This window comes from Podarcis raffonei, chromosome 2 (assembly GCF_027172205.1).
Source record: "Podarcis raffonei isolate rPodRaf1 chromosome 2, rPodRaf1.pri, whole genome shotgun sequence".
NCBI classification, from domain to species: Eukaryota; Metazoa; Chordata; class Lepidosauria; order Squamata; family Lacertidae; genus Podarcis; species Podarcis raffonei.
In genome coordinates, this window is record NC_070603.1 from 115,346,840 (window position 1) to 115,369,814 (window position 22,975).

Genomic DNA, 22,975 nt, shown 5'->3' on the forward strand with positions numbered 1-22,975 from the left:
AGGTACCACTGTATAACTTTACTTGAGAGTACGTCCCACTGAACTTAGCTCTGAGCAGCCCTGAACAAGCGTTGCCCTGTACATTATTTATTCTTCTGTTTATTGCTATTACTCCCGTTGCATTTACAGTCCCCATTTCCTCCAAGGGAATCCAGGTAGTTTACATGGTTCTCTCCCCATCTGCCCCGCCCTCCATTTTAATCTCACAACAACCCTGCGAGGTGAGCTGGGCTGAGCAAGGCATTTTCATCTTGCTCCCCCCCCCGGGTCCTAGTCCACCACCCCAACACCTCGAAGCAACATCGTCTCCAGGCACTGCGGTCGTCTGCAAGGGATTCCCATTCTCTCCCCAGACAGATGCCCCTAAGAAGGACACCGGTTTCACACAGACAAAACGCAGTGTCTCTGCTGTTGAAGGGCCATCTGTCATGGTTGCTGTAGTTGAGATCCCTTGCATTGCAAGGGGTTGGACTGGATGACCCTCGGGCCCCCTTCCGACGCGACAATTATATGAGTCTCTCTCTCTCTCTCTCTCTCTCTCTCCCCTCAAGGGGTTAAGTCCAGCGAGCTTCGCGCGCCTAGAGAGGAGGGAAACCAGAACCACATGGCGAGGAAGGGAAGGGAAAGAGTGCGCAAAGAGATAGAAAAGCAGTGAGGTCACTTTCCTGCCCCACCTTCTCCCCTTCCTGGTACGAAGCTTCCCTTTTGCACCGCCAGCCCTCCCTCCCCCTTCCCATCATTTCCTTCTGCTGGGGACGGCAGGAGCCCTGAACGTGGACGGTTTGCAAAGGCAGTGGAAGCAACAGGCGAGTGAATAATAATAATAATAATAATAGGAGTCAGGATTCCTGGGAGGGAGAAGAGGGGTGGGAGGTGGGATTCGGGAGAGTCAGAGATGTGGCGGGCGTTTTCCCAGTCTCCCAGGTGGACGCAGGCAGGCAGCCAGGAGTACCTAAGATGAAACGTGTTGGCTAACACACACACACACACACACACACACATACACACGTGTATGCTAACAGCAGCCTCCTTCTGCAGAAGAGCTGCAAGCTCGGCGGCAGGAGCAGCTGCCTTGCATGCAGAAGGTTCCCCCGGTTCAGGCGCGGAGTGAAGGCACAAAGTGCCCGCGCCCTCCCAGATCCAGGATAGGCTCATATCCCAGGAATCTGTGATCAGCATCACAGCCAAGCACACACAAGCCCTTCCAGGAATGAGCAGCACCTGTGGTTGATGCACCTGCCTTGCATGTAGAAGGCCTCCGTTCAGTCCCCAGCGGCATCTACAGGTTCAGCCTGAAAGCCTGGAGAAGCGCTGCCGGTCAGTGTTTTGACAGCACTAAGCTGAGATGCCAGAAGGGGGGGAAATGGAGGCAGTAAGAGATTTTACTTTCTTGGTCTGCATGATCACTACAGATGGTAACAGCAGCCACGAAATTAAAAGACGCCTGCTTCTTGGGAGAAAAGCAGTGACAAACCTAGACAATATCTTAAAAAGTAGAGACATCACCTTGACATCAAAGGTCTGTATAGTTAAAGCTATGGTTTTCCCAGTAGTGATGTATGGAAGTGAGAGCTGGACCATAAAGAAGGCTGATCAGAGTTCAAGGATGTTTTCCAGCCTGGGGTGTGTGAAGCAGGGCAAGTGAGGAATGTGGCCTTCTTGGGAGACACCTGAGGGCCATGTACGGAAATCACATTGCTTCTCTTTTACTCTTTCCCTATTTTTTCTGTTGTTCCCTGTGTTGAGTTTAAGATTGTAAGCTCCTTGGGGCAGGGACCTCTTGCACTCAGTGAAGTGCCATGCACAGCGACTTTGTCCTGGAAGATTCAATTGCTTTGTTGTTGTTTTTTAACTGTTTTAATTGCTATGGAATTGTTTTATTTCTTCATTTTAACTATGTGTGGATTTTATAACTAGATTTTATATTTGCAAACCACTTAAAAAGCCTTTTTGGCATACAAACGGATAAATAACAATGACTGCCAATTTGTCTTCACAATGCGGCCTTAAGTGCATGTCCACATTCCTCAGATTGGGAAGCGATAGGGATGTGGTGCATTGAAGGGAGATACTTATTTGGTCCAATCTTGCACCAGTTTCCTTTTTCCCACTTAAACTGATCGAATTTCCTTTCCTGTCTAGGTGCCGCGTGCCAGGAGTCAAAATGGAGGAGTGGGCCTCGCCAGGACCCAAGGGCATGCCAGGGAAAGAACTTCGCATTGTCCAAGTTGGGACGAGCGCGGAATCGATTCCACCTCGGGTTAAGGAAGAACCAGAGGATCGGGTGCAGGAGTTCTGGGAAGCCAGGAAGCAGGAATTCCTGAAGACGGCCGCACCGTCCTCGTATCCCGGGTGGGGAGATGCACAATTGCTTCGGCCCCCGACGGAGGAGAGCTCTGCAGGGACAAAGGCCTCCTTCGAAGGGGCGTCAGACACAAAGCAGTGGTCCAGAGAAGAGAGTGCGGATCTGGCCCTGCTAGGCCTGAGCGGCAAGGAGGTCCACGAGGCTCAGGAAAACGCAGACGCCTCTGTGGGAGTGAAGGAGGAGATCCCGGACACAGACGCCCTCAACATGGAGATGCGCTGCCAGCGCTTCCGGCATTTCGGTTACCGGGAGGCCGAGGGTCCCCGCAAGGTCTTCTGCCAGCTCTGGGAGCTCTGCCGCCAGTGGCTGAAGCCGGAGAGACACACCAAGGAGCAGATCCTGGAGCTGGTGATCCTGGAGCAGTTCCTGATGATCCTGCCCCTGGAGATGCAGTGCTGGGTTCGAGAGAGGGGGCCGGAGACCGGCAACCAGGCTGTGGCCCTGGCAGAGGATTTCCTGTGGAGGCCGCAAAGGATGGAGCAGAAGGTGAGGGCAGATTGCTTGTAGAGCAGGAAGGTACCCCAGGAGGTCATCCAGCCGAACCCACTGCTTGGTGCGGGGTCAAAAGTTTATTTATTAAGTGTTTGTATCTCACCTCTTCCCCAAGGAGCTCAAGGGACACTGCAGATCTGAATTCGCCACTGCACTACTGAATACACACTAGGGTGGATTTGATTCAAATCAAATCAATTTAAATCACGATTTAAATCATTAGTCAGTAAGGCTTGATTTAAAATATTTTTTTTTACAGAAAGACTCATTCCTGCTGGTATAATCTTAATATTTACAACCAACCAGATAAAGGTTTCCTTTTTGCAATAATAAATTTTAATAATAATAATAACAACAACAATTTATTATTTATATCCCACCCATCTGGCTGGGCTTCCCCAACCACTCTGGGCGGCTTCCAAAAGAATATTAAAATACTGTAATACATCAAACATTAAAAGCTTCTCTAAACAGGGCTGCCTTCAGATGTCTTTTAAAAGTCTGGTAGTTGTTGTTCTCTTTGACATCTGGTGGGAGGGCGTTCCACAGGGAGGGCGCCACTACCGAGAAGGCCCTCTGCCTGGTTCCCTGTAACTTGGCTTCTTGCAGTGAGGGAACCGCCAGAAGGCCCTCGGTGCTGGACCTCAGTGTCCGGGTAGAACGATGGGGGTGGAGATGCTCCTTCAGATATACTGGACCGAGGCCGTTTAGGGCTTTAAAGGTCAGCACCAATACTTTGAATTGTGCTCGGAAACGTACTGGGAGCCAATGTAGGTCTTTCAAGACCGGTGTTATATGGTCTCGGTGGCCGCTCCCAGTCACCAGTCTGGCTGCTGCGTTCTGGATTTGTTGTAGTTTCTGGGTCACCTTCAAAGGTAGCCCCACGTAGAGCGCATTGCAGTAGTCCAAGCGGGAGATAACCAGAGCATGCACCACTCTGGCGAGACAGTCCGCAGGCAGATAGGGTCTCAGCCTGCGTACCAGATGGAGCTGGTAAACAGCTGCCCTGGACACGAATTTGACCTGTGCCTCCATGGACAGCTGTGAGTCCAAAATGACTCCCAGGCTGCGCACCTGGTCCTTCAGGGGCACAGTTACCCCATTCAGGACCAGGGAGTCCCCCACACCTGCCCGCCTCCTGTCCCCCCAAAAAAGTATTTCTGTCTTGTCAGGATTCAATCTCAATCTGTTAGCCGCCATCCATCCTCCAACCGCCTCCAGACACTCACACAGGACCTTCACTGCATTCACTGGTTCTGATTTGAAAGAGAGGTAGAGCTGGGTATCATCCGCATACTGATGAACACCCAGCCCAAACCCCCGATGATCTCTCCCAGCGGCTGCATGTAGATGTTGAAAAGCATGGGGGAGAGGACGGAACCCTGAGGCACCCCACAAGTGAGAGCCCAGGGGTCTGAACATTCATTCCCCCCCCCACTTTCTGAACACGGCCCAGGAGGAAGGAGCGGAACCACTATATAACAGGGCCCCCAGCTCCCAGCCCCTCTAGGCGGTCCAGAAGGATGTTATGGTCGATGGTATCAAACGCCGCTGAGAGATCCAGCAGAACTAGGAAACGGCTCTCACCTTTGCGACCAAGGCAGTTTCAGTCCCATGATGAGGCCTGAATCCCGACTGGAAGGGATCCAAATGGTCCGCTTCTTCCAGGCGTGCCTGGAGTTGTTCAGCAACCACTCGCTCAATCACCTTGCCCAAGAATGGAAGATTTGAGACTGGGCGATAGTTGGCCATTGTGGCCGCATCTAAAGATGGTTTTTTAAGAAGCAGTTTAATAACCGCCTCTTTCAGCGGGTCTGGGAAGGCTCCCTCACGGAGGGAAGCATTCACCACCCCATGAAGCCCATCGCCCAGCCATTCCCAGCTCGCTTTTATCAGCCAGGATGGGCAAGGATCAAAGAGAGAGGTGGTTGGTTTCACTCGTCCAAGCAGCCTGTCCACATCCTCGGAGGTAACAGATTGGAATTGATCCCACGCAATTTGACTAGACAGGACTCTAGCACTCTCCTGCCCCCATCCTGCTCCCACGGTGGCATCTACCTCTTCCTGAATCTGAGCGACTTTATCTGCAAAAAACTTTGCAAAATCATTGCAGGAGATCATGGGCGTGTCGGCATGGATGTTAAAATCCCCTAGGACAACCAAGCTAGGTGTCTCCAGGAGCATATCCGCCACGACCTGAAGCAGCTCAGGCAGGGAACCCTTGGTGCAGCGGGGAGGTCGGTACACCAAAAGGAATCCTGTACTGCCCCTATTGCCCAACTTCCAGAACATGCACTCAGAGAACTGGGTCTTCCCAATAGGACGCCTGGTGCAGACTAATGACTTCCTTAAAATCACTGCAACCCCCCCTCCCCGCCCACATGACCTGGGTTGCTGTGCGTAAGAGAAACCTGGTGGGCAAGCAGCGGCAATGACAGGCCCATCTGCTTCATCCAACCAGGTCTCTGTCACACATGCCAGGTCAAATCATTCATCCACAATCAGGTCGTGGATGGCAGTGGTTTTATTCATCATTGACCTGGCATTGCACAGCAACACTTTCAGGTCATGTGGGTTTCCCTTGCTGATTCCAGTATCCTTCCGGTCAGGACCAGACCCGGAGCCAGGGATAGTCCTCAGACAACGACTAAACCTGCCTCCTCTGTAATGACATGGTCTGGTCTTAGCGTAACTCCTCCTCCTACTCGTGATCACTGAGATCAGTTGTCCCAGCGCATCCCCCTCTGTGGAACATGCCCCAGCCATTTTGTTGGCTGGGACCCACTCCCCGGCAGCCCTGACCCCTCCCTTTAAGAACAAAATAAAACCTTAAAACAATAAAAAAACCCCAGAAAACAATAAAACAATACAAACAAAAACCTGTAAAAATTACAAATTCATCAAAATCAAACAAATTCCCAAGCCCAACCAAACATCCATCCCACCCCCCACATTCAAAAGAGTCAAAAGGGAAAGGAAAATTTTAAAACATTTTTAAAAGAACTCTGCGCCCCTCCGGGTCCTCATGGGCAGCAGCAGCAGCGACAGCAACCGTCCTTGTGAGGCCTGTCAGGCCCCGCCCTAGGCCAGGTGGTGCGTGGCAGGAGCAGGGCCCTCAGGCACTCACACAGGGGAGTCCTCCTGGGCAGCACAGCAGTAGCAGTCCTTGTGAGGCCTGTCAGGCCCCGCGCTGGGCCAGGTGGTGAGTGGCAGGAGCAGGGCCCTCAGGCACTCACACAGGGGAGTCCTCCTGGGCAGCACAGCAGTAGCAGTCCTTGTGAGGCCTGTCAGGCCCCGCGCTGGGCCAGGTGGTGAGTGGCAGGAGCAGGGCCCTCAGGCCCTCACACAGGGGAGTCCTCCTGGGCAGCACAGCAGTAGCAGTCCTTGTGAGGCCTGTCAGGCCCCGCCCTGGGCCAGGTGGTGCGTGGCAGGAGCAGGGCCCTCAGGCACTCACACAGGGGAGTCCTCCTGGGCAGCACAGCAGTAGCAGTCCTTGTGAGGCCTGTCAGGCCCCGCCCTGGGCCAGGTGGTGCGTGGCAGGAGCAGGGCCCTCAGGCACTCACACAGGGGAGTCCTCCTGGGCAGCACAGCAGTAGCAGTCCTTGTGAGGCCTGTCAGGCCCCGCCCTAGGCCAGGTGGTGAGTGGCAGGAGCAGGGCCCTCCTGCTGTACTTTATTGGAAGGTGAAAAATAATAATTTCCTCAATAACAGTTTAGACAATTTATTTAACTGGAACAATAACATAGCATATGTATCCATGTTTGTTAACTGATGTGGTTAAACAATTTTTAAAAAAATACTTAGACTGAGTTTTGGCACACATGAAAATCTTAAACAAATCCTTATTTCCTTTGGACTATAATGTAACTTAAATCAAAAACTATCTTTAGAAAGATTTTTCCTCCGAAAGCATTTTATTTTAAAAATCCGATTTAAATTTTTAAAAATCCGACTTTTTTTAAAAAAAATGATTTAAATTTAAAAAATCTGATTTTTTTATCTTTAAAAAAAATCATTGATTTTTGTCCACCCTGATGCACACCAACATACATGTGCATATTCACATGGATTTCCAAACTCATTTAAAAAAACATATTGCATATTGTCCTTATTTTTCCCCCCAGACAGTGGAGGATTTGGACAGTTCTGCTGCCGGTTCCCCCAAGTCGGAGCTGGATCCGTCGGACATTGTGAAGATTGAGCTGCCCATGGATGGTGATGGTGAGGATACTCAGTGTGGGGTTTTGGGGGGAGGTGGGGTACAGGTGAGGACAGAGCCCTTTGACAAAAGATTGAAGCCGCTGGTCAGAGGCAGGGATGCCTCTGAACATCACTTGCTGGAAACCACCGGAAGGGACACGGTTTGGATATGTAATTCAAAACCTGTTTGAAGTCCATATCGTGATATTGGTTTCATAATTTTTGACCTTGCAATATATCGCAAATCATAATGTTGGTGTGTGTTCTGCAAAAATGACAATATGGGAAAAAAACATGAAGCCAGCCAATGCTTCTCTCAATTCCTGCAGCCCCTGTTTTTTTTGTTTTTTTTAATTTATTTATTTGGTTTTTCAAATTAATTTTTTTTACAGGGATGTATATATCAAACATAAATCATAAAAACAAGATTCCAAGAAATCTCCTGGTCACTTCCTCCCGCATCTTTTGTGATGATCCAAATCTTTTACATCTCCATTGTGTCCAGGATTCACTCTTAAGACTGCAAGTGATATTCCAGCCCTACTAATAATTTTAACGGCTTACAATGGTCTTTAAGATAAGTTATAAATTTCCCCCATTCCTTATTAAAATCTTGGTCTTCCTGATTTCTGATTCTTCCGGTCATTTTAGCCATTTCAGCATAATTCATCAACTTTACCCGTCATTCTTCTCTAGTAGGGACTTGATCTTCTTTCCATCTCTGGGCCACATCTGCAGCCCCTGTTAGCTCTGCCTGCTCAGCTCTCCCCCGACTCATGCAGGGGAATCATAGAATCATAGAAGTGTAGAGTTGGAAGGGACCACAAGGGCCATCTAGCCCAACTCCCTGCAATGCAGGAATCTTTTACCCAACGTGGGGCTCGAACTCACAACCCTGAGACCAACAGTCTAATGCTCTACCAACTGAGCTATCTCTCAGGGGGGCAGCAGATCACAAGAGCAGACGCCGGCAGAAATCACGATGCAGGAAAAACCGTGAAGCCAGCCAGTGCCTCTACTTAGCTCGGTATACAGTGGTACCTCGGGTTAACTACTTAATTCATTCCGGAGGTCCGTTCTTAACCTGAAACTGTTCTTAACCTGAAGCACCACTTTAGCGAATGGGGCCTCCTGCTGCTGCCGCACGATTTCTGTTCTCACCCTGAAGCAAAGTTCTTAACCCGAGGTACTATTTCTGGGTTAGCGGAGTCTGTAACCTGAATCGTCTGTAACCTGAAGCATATGTAACCTGAGGTACCACTGTATTGCGATGTTTAGCTGCTGATATAGCACATACAGTGGTACCTCGGGTTACAGACGCTTCAGGTTACAGACTCCGCTAACCCAGAAATAGTACCTCGGGTTAAGAACTTTGCTTCAGGGTGAGAACAGAAATCGTGCAGCAGCAGTGGGAGGCCCCATTAGTTAAAGTGGTACCTCAGATTAAGAAGTTTCAGGTTAAGAACGGACCTCCAGAACGAGTTAAATTCTAAACCCACGATACCACTGTAGTTCAAAAGCAGATAGCGCCCAGCTCTACTTGTGCTCCAATCCTGCTTCCTGGTTTCCTATGGCCTCTGGTTGGCCACTGTGAGAATGGGACCCTAAGCTAGATGGGACATTGGCCTGATCCAGCAGGCTCCTCTTAACACCTTATTTGCGTTATTCCAGGAGTCAGTGACCAGCAGCAATATATCCTTGGGGGAGCGGCCGGCTTGGAGGAGGGGATGTACGGCCACGTGAGGAAGAAGGTGGTCTTGGGCCCCCGTCCGAAGACCCCGAAGGCACCGCCCAAGGAGAAGCCCCACAAGTGCCAGTACTGCGGGAAGATCTCCGACTGCCGCGCCCACCTGATCATCCACGAGCGGACGCACACGGGCGAGAAGCCGCACAAGTGCTCGGCCTGCGGCAAGTGCTTCACGCGGAAGGAGTCTCTCATCATCCACGAGCGCTTCCACACGGGCGAGAAGCCGTACAAGTGCTCGGCCTGCGGCAAGACCTTCAGCGACAAGATCGGGCGGCTGATCCACGAGCGGACCCACACGGGCGAGCGGCCCTACAAGTGCCCCGAGTGCGGGAAGAGCTTCGGCACGCGCTGCAACCTCCTGCGCCACCGGAGGGTGCACACGGGGGAGAAGCCATACCGGTGCGCCGAGTGCGGCCAGAGCTTCCGCTACCGGCCGCAGCTAGTGATCCACGAGGGCAGCCACAAGGGGGAGAAGCCCTACAAGTGCCCCGAGTGCGGGGAGAGCTTCAGCCAGACGCGGCACCTGGTCATCCACAAGTGGACCCACACGGGGGAGAGGCCCCACAAGTGCGCCGTCTGCGACAAGAACTTCAACCAGAAATCGGACCTGGTCACGCACACCCGGACCCACACGGGCGAGAAGCCGTACGCCTGCTCCGAGTGCGGGAAGAGCTTCATCTCCAGCTGCCAGCTGAGGAAGCACGAGCGGATCCACACGGGCGAGAAGCCCTACCAGTGCACCGAGTGCGGGAAGCGCTTCACCTACAGCTCGCACCTGACGACGCACAAGCGCACCCACACTGGGGAGAAGCCCTACCAGTGCGCCGACTGCGGCAAGTGCTTCATCTCCAGCTCGCACTTCACCGCCCACAAGCGCACCCACACGGGTGAGAAGCCCTTCCGCTGCGCGCACTGCGGGAACGGCTACATCCAGAGGTCGCAGCTGGCCAAGCACGAGAGGTCCCACACGGGTGAGAAGCCCTACGCCTGCTCCGAGTGTGGGCAGAACTTCCGCTGGAGCCAAGGCCTCAAGAAACACATGCGGACGCACACAGGAGAGAAGCCCTACCAGTGCCCCAGGTGCGAGAAAACCTTCTCCAGCTCCTCCAACCTCTCCCGGCACCAGAAGATCCATGCCAGGGAGAAGCCGTAGTGGTGGGATCGTGGGTACGGTCGGGTGCAGGGATGCCAAAGAAGGACGTCCAAAACGCCCATGGGTTCAGTCCTAGTGCTTTATTCAAAGAAAGGTGCAGACTTCCAGCAAAGCAAGTGAATATACAGTGGTACCTCGGGTTACAGGCGCTTCAGGTTACAGACTGCGCTAACCCAGAAATAGTACCTCGGGTTAAGAACTTTACCTCAGGATGAGAACAGAAATCATGTGGCGACAGCAGGAGGCCCCATTAGCTAAAGTGGTACCTCAGGTTAAGAACATTTTCAGGTTAAGAACGGACCTCCGGAACGAATTAAGTTCTTAACCTGAGGTACCACTGTAAACATTATCTGAGCTCCTTGCTACAACAACTAATTGTGGGGTTATCTTGACTACCAAGATGGCGTCTGCAGGCCTTCCAGAACATGCCGCCTTTGGTTCAGCACACTGACAAGCAACGCTCTCACCTCTCTGACACCTCACCCTGACAAGGCCTCTGGTGCTGCTGCAGCGAAAACCCGCTTTGAGGGACTTGCTTCTCTTCTCCCTGCCAAAAGAGATACACTGCTCCAACTGCCAGCGGCCGGGAACTGCAAGGGAGGGGCACTCTGGCTGATAGAACCAGCAAGTGGAACAAGGGCTGTTGGCTGGCTTTTTTCTTTTTTTCTTTTGCTTTTTTTTGGGTATTGCTTTATGCCAGGTTTGGGGAACTTGTGGCGCTCTGGATGCAAGACTCCAATTCCCATCATCCCCAGCCAATTCGGGCAATGGCCAGGAATGAAGGGAGCTGTGGTCCAGCAACACCTGGAGAGCTTTGGGTTCTGCCATTCCTGCTTTAGGGTGACCTGGAAGTAAGCCTGAAGTAGACTCTGAATATGCAAGGGTGAGGTTTCATGGTTCAAGAGTGTCATAGACCAGCTTTGAGAGTTCACTTAATTGAAATGCTGTGTAAAAAAAAGAGCCAGAAAACGAGTTCAGGCACAACACTGTAGAAGAAGAAGAGGAGTTTGGATTTGATATCCTGCTTTATCACAACCCGAAGGAGTCTCAAAGCGGCTAACATTCTCCTTTCCCTTCCTCCCCCACAACAAACACTCTGTGAGGTGAGTGGGGCTGAGAGACTTCAAAGAAGTGTGACTGGCCCAAGGTCACCCAGCAGCTGCATGTGGAGGAGCGGAGACGCGAACCCGGTTCCCCAAATTACGAGACTACCGCTCTTAACCACCACACCACACTGGCACTGTAGCCCGAGCAGATTGGAATAAAATTCAGATGGAAAGGGAATTGAAATATTTAGGCTGCCATCCCAGCCCTGCCCACTGAATTCAGTGGGGCTTACTCCCAGGTATGTTGAGTTAGGATCGCTGCTTCTGCAGGGCTGGTGTCTTAAAAAGGTTGGTGCTGGATTTCAAAAAGTAAACCTTGTTGGCAAGGAACGTGATGGGTTTGTTGGTTTTTAACAGCTCTGATGGATGTACACAACTGCTTTTAGGCACTGGGGAAGAGAGAATATTCTATTCCATTGTATTATAGAGGGATGTTTATCAATTTGCCATTGGTGCGTACCTACGTTATGGGCACATTTGTTTCTCGGCCGCGGTGATCCACCCAAAGCAGAAGGCAATATGTACAAAGTCACAGCAGTTTAGATTTTAGCAACTGTACTGACTGTAGGTATTGTGTTAAAACTAACTCCAGATCCTCATTAAATTCTTAAATTATCACGTGTAGTGGAACGTGCATTGCATTAAAAAATAAATATCTTGCCCTTCCCTTCCAAGGAGCTCAAGGAGGTCTCCACCGTTTCCTGCCCAACCCCAACATCCTGTAACAACCTGGTAAGGTGAATTAAATTGAAAGCGTCAGGCCAAAAGCTGTTGTTCCAACAGTGGCCAACCGGTTGCTTCTGGGAAGGTCGCGAGCAGGATGAGAACAGCTGACTCCCCACTTATGGCTCCCAGAAACTGGTATTTGGAGGCACTCAAAGGGATTTCTAGCTGAGATTCCTTGATCCAGTTGTGTAATGGAGCACCACCATGCTCTGTTCTCCTGGGGTGCTATTTGCCAGAATTCTGCATGCCAGATAAGTCTGCTTTTCTCAGACAAAACCCACCAAAATAAGCAGGTGAAGTGGTAAGGCTATGTAAGGTAAAGGACCCCTGGGCGGTTAAGTCCAGTCAAAGGAGACTATGGGGTTGCAGTGTACACACCACAGAGCCATAGCATACAGAGCATAACACAAAAACACAGGAAGAGCCCAGCTAGACCAGATCAAGGGCCTATCCAGCCCAGCCGCCTGCTTTCACAGAGGCAAACTAGATGCCTGTGGGAAGCTCACATATACAGAACAACAAACCCCTGTGTTGCAAAACTTAACACTACAAACAATACAAGCAACACACAGACCAGTATACTAGATAGCACTGTAATTCTTATTGCATAATATACATGATTTAATAGCAAAAACAAAATGTGTGCACTTGTCAATTCTCTAATATATTTGAAATCAATTTAACACACGTCTGTCAATCTTTGAAAGTCCGCAGAAGTATAATAAGTCTATGGTTGAAACAAAGTAATAGATGCTATCCTGTGGGCTAAGCGGTAAAACGTTTTTTAGGCGTTGATGGTGCCAAAGTAGTAGGTGAATAACAACGGACAGTGATCCCGGATAATCTGACTGTTTCGCTGGAATCTTTTTCCTTAAATAAGAGAAACGGGGGAATGATTAATGGACTTCAATGTCTGTACACTAATGCACAAAGCATGGGAAATAAACAAGATGAGCTTGAGCTCTTGGTACAGCAAACTAAATATGACATAATAGGCATCACTGAAACCTGGTGGGATAAGTCCCATGATTGGAATGTAATAATGGAGGGATACAATCTATTTCAGAGAAACAGACCAGACAAGAAAGGAGGAGGAGTGGCGTTATATGTCAGGGATGTGTATACCTGTGAAGAGATCCAAGATTTAGAACCTCAAAGCCAAAGTGAGAGCATTTGGGTCAAAATTAAGGGAGAGAAGAATAACAGTGACCTCATTGTGGGAGTTTACTATAGATCCCCAAGCCAAACGGAGGACATAGATGATGCCTTCCTGGAACAGATGGCCAAGCATGCAAAAGGAAGGGAGATAGTAGTAATGGGGGACTTCAATTACCCGGATATTTGTTGGATGTCAAACTCAGCCAAGAGCATAAGGTCAAACAGATTCCTCACTGGCCTTGCAGACAACTTCATTGTCCAGAAAGTGGGAGAAGCAACAAGAGGAACAGCCATTTTATATCTGGTCCTAACCAATGTTGATGACCTGGTTAGTGGGGTAGAAGTGGAAGGATCATTAGGTGCAAGTGATCATGCTCTTCTGAAGTTTACTATACAGTAGAAAGGAGCAGCCAAGCATACTAGGACTCAATTTCTTGACTTTAAGAAAGCCAACTTCATAAAACTTAGGGAAGTGCTGGGTGAGATCCCATGGACAGTAATACTAAAAGGAAAGGGAGTTCATGATGGCTGGGAGTTTGTTAAGAGGGAGATAGTAAAAGCACAACTTCAGGCAATACCAATGAGGCGGAAACATGGAAGATGCCTAAAGAAGCCAGGGTGGCTATCTAAAGAACTTTTAACTGAGTTAAGATTAAAAAAGGATGTGTACAAAAAATGGAAAAGGGGGGAAATCACCAAAGAGGAATTCAAACAAATAGCCAGCATGTGTAGACACAAAGTCAGAAAAGCTAAAGCACAGAATGAACTCAGGCTTGCTAGAGAGGTTAAAAGCAACAAAAAAGGCTTTTATGGGTATGTTCGTAGCAAAAGGAAGAACAAAGAAACAGTGGGGTCACTCAGAGGAGAAGATGGTGAAATGCAAACAGGGGACACAGAAAGGGCTGAACTCCTCAATGCCTTCTTTGCCTCAGTCTTCTCCGATAAGGAAAACAATGCCCGACCTGAAGAATTTGGAGCAAATGATTCAGCAGAGGAAACACGGCCCAGAATAACTAAGGAGATAGTACAAGAATACTTGGCTAGTTTAGATGTATTCAAGTCTCCAGGGCCAGATGAACTGCATCCAAGAGTATTAAAAGAACTGGCAGATGTGATCTCAGAACCACTGGCAGTCATCTTTGAGAATTCCTGGAGAACAAGCGAAGTCCCGGTAGACTGGAGGGGGGCAAATGTTGTCCCTATTTTCAAAAAGGGGAAAAGAGAGGACCCAAATAATTACCGCCCAGTCAGTCTGACATCAATACCAGGGAAGATTCTGGAGCAGATCATTAAGCAAACAGTCTGTGAGCACCTAGAAAGGAATGCTGTGATCACCAATAGTCAGCATGGATTTCTGAAAAATAAGTCATGTCAGACTAACCTGATCTCGTTTTTTGACAGAATTACAAGCCTGGTAGATGAAGGGAACACAGTGGATGTAGCCTACCTTGATTTCAGCAAGGCATTTGACAAGGTGCCCCATGATATTCTTGTAAAGAAGCTGGTAAAATGCGGTCTTGACTATGCTACCACTCAGTGGATTTGTAACTGGCTGACTGACCAAACCCAAAGGGTGCTTATCAATGGTTCCTCTTCATCCTGGAGAAGAGTGACTAGTGGGGTGCCACAGGGATCTGTCTTGGGCCCAGTCTTATTCAACATCTTTATCAACGACTTGGATAATGGACTCAAGGGCATCCTGATCAAATTTGCAGATGACACCAAACTGGGAGGGGTGGCTAACACCCCAGAGGACAGGATCACACTTCAAAACGACCTTGACAGATTGGAGAACTGGGCCAAAACAAACAAGATGAATTTTAAGAGGGAGAAATGTAAAGTATTGCACTTGGGCAAAAAAAATGAGAGGCACAAATACAAGATGGGTGACACCTGGCTTGAGAGCAGTACATGTGAAAAGGATCTAGGAGTCTTGGTTGACCACAAACTTGACATGAGCCAACAGTGTGACGCGGCAGCTAAAAAAGCCAATGCAATTCTGGGCTGCATCAATAGGAGTATAGCATCTAGATCAAGGGAAGTAATAGTGCCACTGTATTCTGCTCTGGTCAGACCTCACCTGGAGTACTGTGTCCAGTTCTGGGCACCACAGTTCAAGAAGGACACTGAGAAACTGGAACGTGTCCAGAGGAGGGCAACCAGAATGGTCAAAGGTCTGGAAATGATGCCTTATGAGGAACGGCTAAGGGAGCTGGGCATGTTTAGCCTGGAGAAGAGGAGGTTAAGGGGTGATATGATAGCCATGTTCAAATATATAAAAGGATGTCACATAGAGGAGGGAGAAAGGTTGTTTTCTGCTGCTCCAGAGAAGCGGACATGGAGCAATGGATCCAAACTGCAGGAAAGAAGATTCCACCTAAGCATTAGGAAGAACTTCCTGACAGTAAGAGCTGTTTGGCAGTGGAATTTGCTGCCAAGGAGTGTGGTGGAGTCTCCTTCTTTGGAGGTCTTTAAGCAGAGGCTTGACAACCATATGTCAGGAGTGCTCTGATGGTGTTTCCTGCTTGGCAGGGGGTTGGACTCGATGGCCCTTGTGGTCTCTTCCAACTCTATGATTCTATGATTCTTCAGCGCAACTACAAAAGAATTCAAATATGAAACAATGACCTGTGTATGTGAAAACTATATAAACTTCACACGTTACAATCCATACACTACAACTACAATAAGAACAAAGGTACACACCCCATAGATTAGAAAAATGTACAAGGAGCAGTGGTCATATGGATATGTAACCACTGCTACCAGTTGCGTGATACCTGAAGCATAAGTAACCATTCCCAGGTGGCGCTCATTACAGGGAGAATGAATTGCAGTAAGTCAATTTAAAGGTACAAAGCGATATAAAAACAATAGAAAAACATCAAATAAAACAATTTAAATCCAGTTCAGAATTGAGTCCTTCAGGGTGAATGGTCTTAAACCTAAAAATGAATTGAGATTCTTTCTGTCGTAGACGTTTTTCATGATCTTGTCTTTTGTTGATGGTTTTCCGATTCACCCACAGCACTGTGAACGATAAATCCCTATCAGAATGATTCTGCGATATAAAATGCTCAACCAGAGGAGCTTCCAAGACAGCATTTCGGATGCGGGAACCATGTTCCCCTATCCTTACTCCAACCGCACAAGTGGTGCAACCAACATACAAGAAGTTACAGGGACACCGAATTAAGTATACGACATCTTTAGTGGGAAGCTCACAAGCAGGACACTGTGATGAGTGGCGCTGTGGGTTAAACCACAAGAGTCTAGGACTTGCCGATCTGAAGGTCGGCAGCTTGAATCCCCGCGACAGGGTGAGCTCCTGTTGCTCGGTCCCTGCTCCTGCCAACCTAGCAGTTCGAAAGCACGTCAAAGTGCAAGCAGATAAATAGGTACCGCTCCGGCGGGAAGGTAAACGGCGTTTCCATGCACTGCTCTGGTTCGCCAGAAGCGGCTTAGTCATGCTGGCCACATGACTCGGAAGCTGTACGCCGGCTCCCTCGGCCAATAAAGCGAGATGAGCGCCACAACCCCAGAGTCGGTCACGACTGGACTTAATGGTCAGGGGTCCCTTTACCTTTACCACAAGCAGGACTTCAGCACAGCATCACTCTCCTGTGGTTCCCAGTAATTCCTGGTTTTCGGAAGCACTGCTGTCTCCCGCAGTGGAGAGGGAACATGGCCATCATAGTTCATAGCCACTGTTGGCCTTATTCGCCATGAAAGTTCCTCCCCGCATTTTTCACTTGCCTTAATTTGGATGATTAGGCCCCTAGATCATGGCCTCAGTGCAAGAGAAGATCATCGTCATTCTTTTATTTATTACCTGCCTTTTACTAGCAGGTCCCGGAGTGGGTTACAACAATTTGAAATTCAGAGCACATGTTGTTTGTCTGTCTCAAGAGACAATAGAGTGAGCTTTCGGGGGGGGGTAGAGCCAAACGGCTGTGTTAGCAGCACCCAAGTGACCTCCGTGGGGCACAAGGCTAGGCAGTGTGTTTGGAGGTCCTGGGATGCCCAGAGGATAAGACCCCCCCCTTCTCGTCCTCGCTGATGGGGTCCAAAGGAAAGCAGAGCAAGACATTTGGCACCAGCGTGGCTGCAGGAGTTGCCAGAATGAGTCGTATGAGTGGGACCCCACTCCAGATTTGTTTAGGGTTTACTCCTTAGCCTTTTATTCTACCAAAGGTCTCCCACAAGGCAACAGAGGTTTGGGACCAGAGTTTTCCTTCTTCTTGTGCTACCTTTTCCGAGCACAATTCAAAGTGTTGGTGCTGACCTTTAAAGCCCTAAACGGCCTCGGTCCAGTATACGTGAAGGAGTGTCTCCACCCCCATCGTTCAGCCCGGACAGTGAGATCCAGCTCTGAGGGCCTTCTGGCGAGAAGTGAGGTTACAGGGAACCAGGCAGAGGGTCTTCTAGTGCCTGCCCTGTGGAAGTTTCACTCGTCCAAGCAGCCTGTCCACATCCTCGGAGGTAACAGACAACTCAGTGTGCAGAGCCCTGCTGAGGATAAACACTGCAGTAGCAAGCAATTGTCATGACTTGTCCACACCCAGGCAAATGTATACATATTACCTATTCAAAAATCAGCCTTTGTCAGCTTGGCCAGAACTTCCCATCAATCTACCTGGCCCACGAGGGCACAGGCGGCAACTATCCAAGGCTTACAGGGAGCTCCAAGGTCTGGCCCCAGAGCCCAACATCCCTGGCTCCAGAGATAAGCACAGCATCAAAGCCAGCCAATTAGCAACTGCATATGCATATGTGAGGTCATTCTTGCAACAACTACCAATTAGTTATGGCACAGAGATTGGTGCCCAGGGGGCAGTGCAGTCATCCGCCCTGGGGGGATTTTGTCACACACACGCTGGTCAGGGATAACATCCAGGGTGGACCACCCACACAGCCCCCCCTTCCTATATCCCTGGTGTCAGAGTGATCTGTCTGAAGTGAAACAGAGGAAGATCACTAAATGTTTATAGGGGAAACCTGTGCAGGAACAGAGAGAATACTGCTGAGGTGAAAGTAAAAACCTTTCATAAGAACCGGTAAGATAATTCAAGTGAGAGCGTACCTGTGTTTGAATAAGCAGATTATAAATATATTCTTCTCAGTTACGTGTTTATGAAAGTAAAGTACTTTTGAGTAGAAAGAGTCTGGACATTGTAGAGTCTGCAAAAAGAAACTAACACCTAGAAGAGCTATATAGCTTCCTAGCTGTAAGCAACTCTCTTACTTTGGATATCATCAAAATTCACACAGAGAGACTTGTATAAAGGTTGGGGAGTTGAGAGGTAGGGAGAGAGAGTGGGGGGAGGGGGTAGTAAACTTTAATTATTTTACAGAGTCTACATGCAAGGTTTTTGTATTAATGTGAGATGGGTAGGTTCTCTTTCTATTCATTTATTAGTATTTATTGGCAGTGGGAAAGATCGGGGCCCCCAGGGCATAGTTGGTTGCCTTCAGTTGACTGCAGTAAAGGTGGTGGAGGCTGAACCATTTGGAGGAACAGAGTGTTGCAATTCTTGGAAAGGGATGGAAAAGAGCACGACTACATCGTGGTTTGGTTCTTCAAGTACTTGTCGTTAAAGTTGTTCCGTGGAATTCCTGATCTGGACCTTGTGTGGAAATGAGTTCTCTCCATCACAAGAATAACTTTCGAAGCTTTACTGCAGACCAGTCTTAAACAGTCTTACAAAAAGATAAACACGATAAAGTAGCACGTTGCAAACAATGTTCAGTCGTTTATGTAATTCAGTCAGCTTTCCTCTCTCTGGTCCCAGATGGACATCCTAAGCTTCTTCATTGCATAACTTATTTGCAACTGCTGCTGCTTCTCCTAGCCATCTCCAGCAAGCACCCACTGACTTCTCAAGTCTAAGCTTCCTTCTGTGAGAGCTCTGTAGCTTCTGTTTCCAGCAATTATTTACTAGGAAAGACTGCAAGGAAGGGGAAAAAGAAAGGTAAAAAAATTCCCCCCACCCTGGACACTGTAGGAGCTGAATGAAAATAGCCCTGTCTGAGTGAATAGCTACTGGAGAGCATAACATGGGGTTTAGCTGTAATGCTCACCTGCCTCTCTAGACTGGTCTTTTCTTGGCGTCGGGGAGCTGGCAAACCCGGAAGTATACTTCTGGGTTTTTGCCTCTCGCGTGTGCACAGAAAAGCTCTAGCGTGCCGCAGAAGCAGTGCCTCTGCTTGCGGACTTTTTGGGTTGCGCACGGACCCCCGGAACAAATTAAGTTCATATCTGGAGGATCCACTATAACTGTAAGCTTAAATTCATGCTTGATGCATCTGACAAAGGACATTTCCAAACAATCTCTGTTTTGGGGTGGGATTCAGTCACACACAGGAAAATTCAGGTTGCATAATTAAAGCTGCATTGGAGTTCTTGCACAACACACTTCCTCAAAAGACTGCAAGGAACAAAACAACCGGGTGGGGGACCCCACCAAACTATATAGTGGAATACGTGAGAATGAATTTTTTGAAAGGGATCTGTGCTTTATTAAAGTTTTATGAACCCACTACCAGCAAAAACCCATTTTGAACAACAACAAAGGTAGATTATTAGCAACTGGTCGAAAGGAACCCAAACCAGCCATGTTCACAAACCGAGGAATTGTAGGTGGGAATGATGCACTGACACAGGAAATCCAAGTAAAGAACTATAGGCCAATTTCGCTGCTAAATAATGATTATAAATTGTTTGTGAGTATACTGGCAAACAGACTGAAAAAAATATTGAATTAAATAATTCAGAAGGACCAAGCAGGTTTTTTACCAGGCAGACAGATGAAAGATAATATAAGGAATCTCGTTAATATAACTGAATATCTGACTGCCAGAAATGAAAAACAGGCGACGTTAATTTTTGTAGACGCAGAAAAGGCCTTTGATAATATATCCTGGGAATTTATGTTAAAGAATTTGGAATTAATGGACACTGGACAATCATTTCTAAAAGGAATAAAAGCAATATACTCTGAATAAAGAGCAAAACTGATAGTAAATGACATAATTACAGAAAATATTGAGATTATGAAAGGTACAAGACAAGGGTGTCCATTATCACCATTGTTATTCATATCGGTACTGGAAGTCTTCCTAAGGACAATAAGGAGAAATGAAAAAATAAAAGGAATTTCAGTAGGTCGGAAGGAGTATAAAGTGAAAGCCTTTGCAGATGACTTAGTACTAACAATAGAAGAACCAACAACCAGTGCTAAAGAAGTGCTAGAAGAGACAGAACAATTTGGGCACGTAGCAGGTTTTAAACTGAACAAAAAGAAAACTAAAATGATAGTTAAAAATATGAAACAGGAATTGGTGGAAAGGCTGCAGCAACAGATTGGTATAGAAGCAGTTAAAAAAGTTAAATACTTAGGAATTTGGTTAACATAAAAAAAAGACCTTTTTCAGAACAATTATATACCGGTGTGGAATGGAATTAAAAAAGATCTAGACGTATGGGGAATGATGAAATTATCATTTTGGGGAAGGATTTCGACTATTAAAATGAATGTGCTACCAAAAATGCTATTTTTGTTTCAATCAATTCCAATAATCAAGGGGGCAGCAATTTTTAAAGAGTGGCAAAAAGTAGTTTCAAGATATATCTGGCAGGGGAAGAAACCGAGAATTCAATGTAAGTTATTAACAGATGTTAAAGAAAAAGAAGGCTTCGCCCTGCCGACTTGAAACTGTATTATGAAGCATCTTGCCTCTGTTGGTTAAAGGAATGGATGTTGTTAGAAAATACAGATTTGTTAGATTTGGAAGGTTATGATAATAGATTTGGTTGGCACGCATATTTATGGTATAATAAAACAAAAGTCCATAAAGGATTTGGAAACCATACATTCCAAAGATCTCTATTTGAAATATGGGATAGGTATAAAAACCTGTAAGAACGTAAAACACTGCAGTGGTTATCTCCATTAGAAGCAATGAGTGTGAAAAAGATAAATATGAGTGAGAACTGGGTTACTTATGGAAAATTAATACAAAAAAGAAGGGAGTAAATGGAAAATGAAGCCATATGAAGAAGTTAAAGAATATGTGAATGATTGGCTGCACTACCGCCAAGTCAATGAAATGTTTAAACAGGATTTTAAGGGGAAAGGATTTGATGAAAATAAATCAAAATTTGAAATAGAGATATTGAGTACTAACTGTAAAATTTTGTCTAAAATGTATAAATTGCTGCTTGAATGGCATTTGAAAGATGAGGAGGTAAAGTCGGTTATGATACATTGGGCCAAAGATTTTGGGTATAACATACAGTTAAAAGATTGGGAAAAACTGTGGAAAGAAGGATTAAAATTTACTGCATGCAATGCCTTAAAAGAAAATGTGATGAAAATGATGCATAGGTGGTATATTACGCCTGTGAAATTAACTAAAATGTATAAAATTAGTAATAAATGTTAGAAATGTAAAGAAAAAGAAGGAACATTTTATCATATGTGGTGGGAATGTAAAAAAGTGAAAATATTCTGGGAAATGATATATAATGAGATGAAAAAGATGTTGAAATATACATTTTATTAAGAAACTAGAAGCACTTTTACTTGGCATTGTAGGAGATGATATAAACAGAAAGGACTGTAAGTTGTTTTTATATGCAATGACGGCATCAAGAATATTGTTGGCACAAAAATGGAAGCAAGAAGAACTACTGATGAAAGAAGAATGGAGGATGAAATTGATGGACTATGCAGAATTAGATAAACTAACCGGAAGGATTCGAAACCTGCGGGACCAGAGATTCTCAGAAGACTGGAGTAAATTTATGGACTATTTGAAAAGTAATTGTGATGAACAGATCACGCTAGTAGGTTTGCAATAAGTTTTGTGATATTTGAAATATTGCAAAAAAGACAATGAGGAGAACTATTAGTTAAGGATAATTAAGGGTAATACGAAATTAAGAAATGCATCATTAGTGATAAAGAACGGAAAATCATCAGAGGTGTAGACGGAAGTCCAAAAATATTGTATAAGATGAGAAGTTTTGTTGTATAAATGTAGGAATTAATATGTTAAAAACTAATACACACACACACACACACACACACACACACACACACACGGGAAATCCAGATCCCGCTGTCTTTTCTGAGCAATTTGCAGCATTTGCAGTCCAGAATCCAGATTCCAAGATATCCAGATCGAAAGTCTTCAGATACCTCTTGAAAAAGAGAGGATCGCCAAATAGCATGGCCCCCAAGAATGTAAACAAACACTGCCAAATTATTTTCGACACACCCAGAGACTTAACAGTCATCTTCACTTCCCAGGAAATCTGGGAAACCTGAGTGAAAAACTCCATACACTTATATGGTTTGCCCGGGTGTGAATTTGCTAATGAATATTAAGGTGTCCACTCCCTCTGAAGTCCTTTCCCAATTCAATACATCTGTAGTTTTCATTGTGTGTGTGTTTGTTCATGTGTTCTAAGTGTTCCATTTTTACTGAAGCTCTTTCCACATTCAATACATTTAAATGGTTTCTCCCCTATGTGAGTTCGTTGATGTTTTCTAAGGTGTTGTCCATTAAACTTTAATTAGTTTAATGTTAAGAAAACGTCCAGTGCGCTTCCAACGCCACAAATCTTATCTCAGCAGAGAATTTTGTGCAACGGTGAAGAAGGCAGGAGAGACAGTACCTTTCAATGAAGAATCCTGGAGCAAGCACTTTGGAACTCAGGAAAAAACTTTATTTACAGAAGAAAAACCCTGGCGATAAAGCACACATGCTCTTATCTCCGGCATAAAGAAAACTTTACTCTAAACCTAACTCATATCAGCCCACCGGCCACAAACTGAGTGAACTGACTATTTATACAAACTAACTCACATTCCTGGATGCTTAATGACTTCCAGCTGCTCAGTGATTAGAGCGACTTGTTACCTCTTAACCCTTTAGTACCAACACCCCCTCTCGCTCGTAACACTGAGCTGTACCAACCTTAATTCAAATTTAAACCTGAACAGAAATATTTATGAGATTGC

General features: G+C 46.8%; 1 protein-coding gene across 1 annotated transcript; it reads left to right on the forward strand.

The window, feature by feature from the left end:
• Positions 1–645: 645 nt before the first annotated feature.
• Positions 646–9,965, forward strand: LOC128409012 (zinc finger protein 883-like). The gene is made up of 4 exons (XM_053379164.1): positions 646–806; positions 2,143–2,851; positions 6,982–7,078; positions 8,729–9,965. The coding sequence occupies exons 2-4, from the start codon at positions 2,165–2,167 to the stop codon at positions 9,955–9,957; spliced, it is 2,013 nt and encodes a 670-aa protein (XP_053235139.1). The 5' UTR covers positions 646–806; positions 2,143–2,164; the 3' UTR covers positions 9,958–9,965.
• The last annotated feature ends 13,010 nt before the right edge of the window (positions 9,966–22,975 follow it).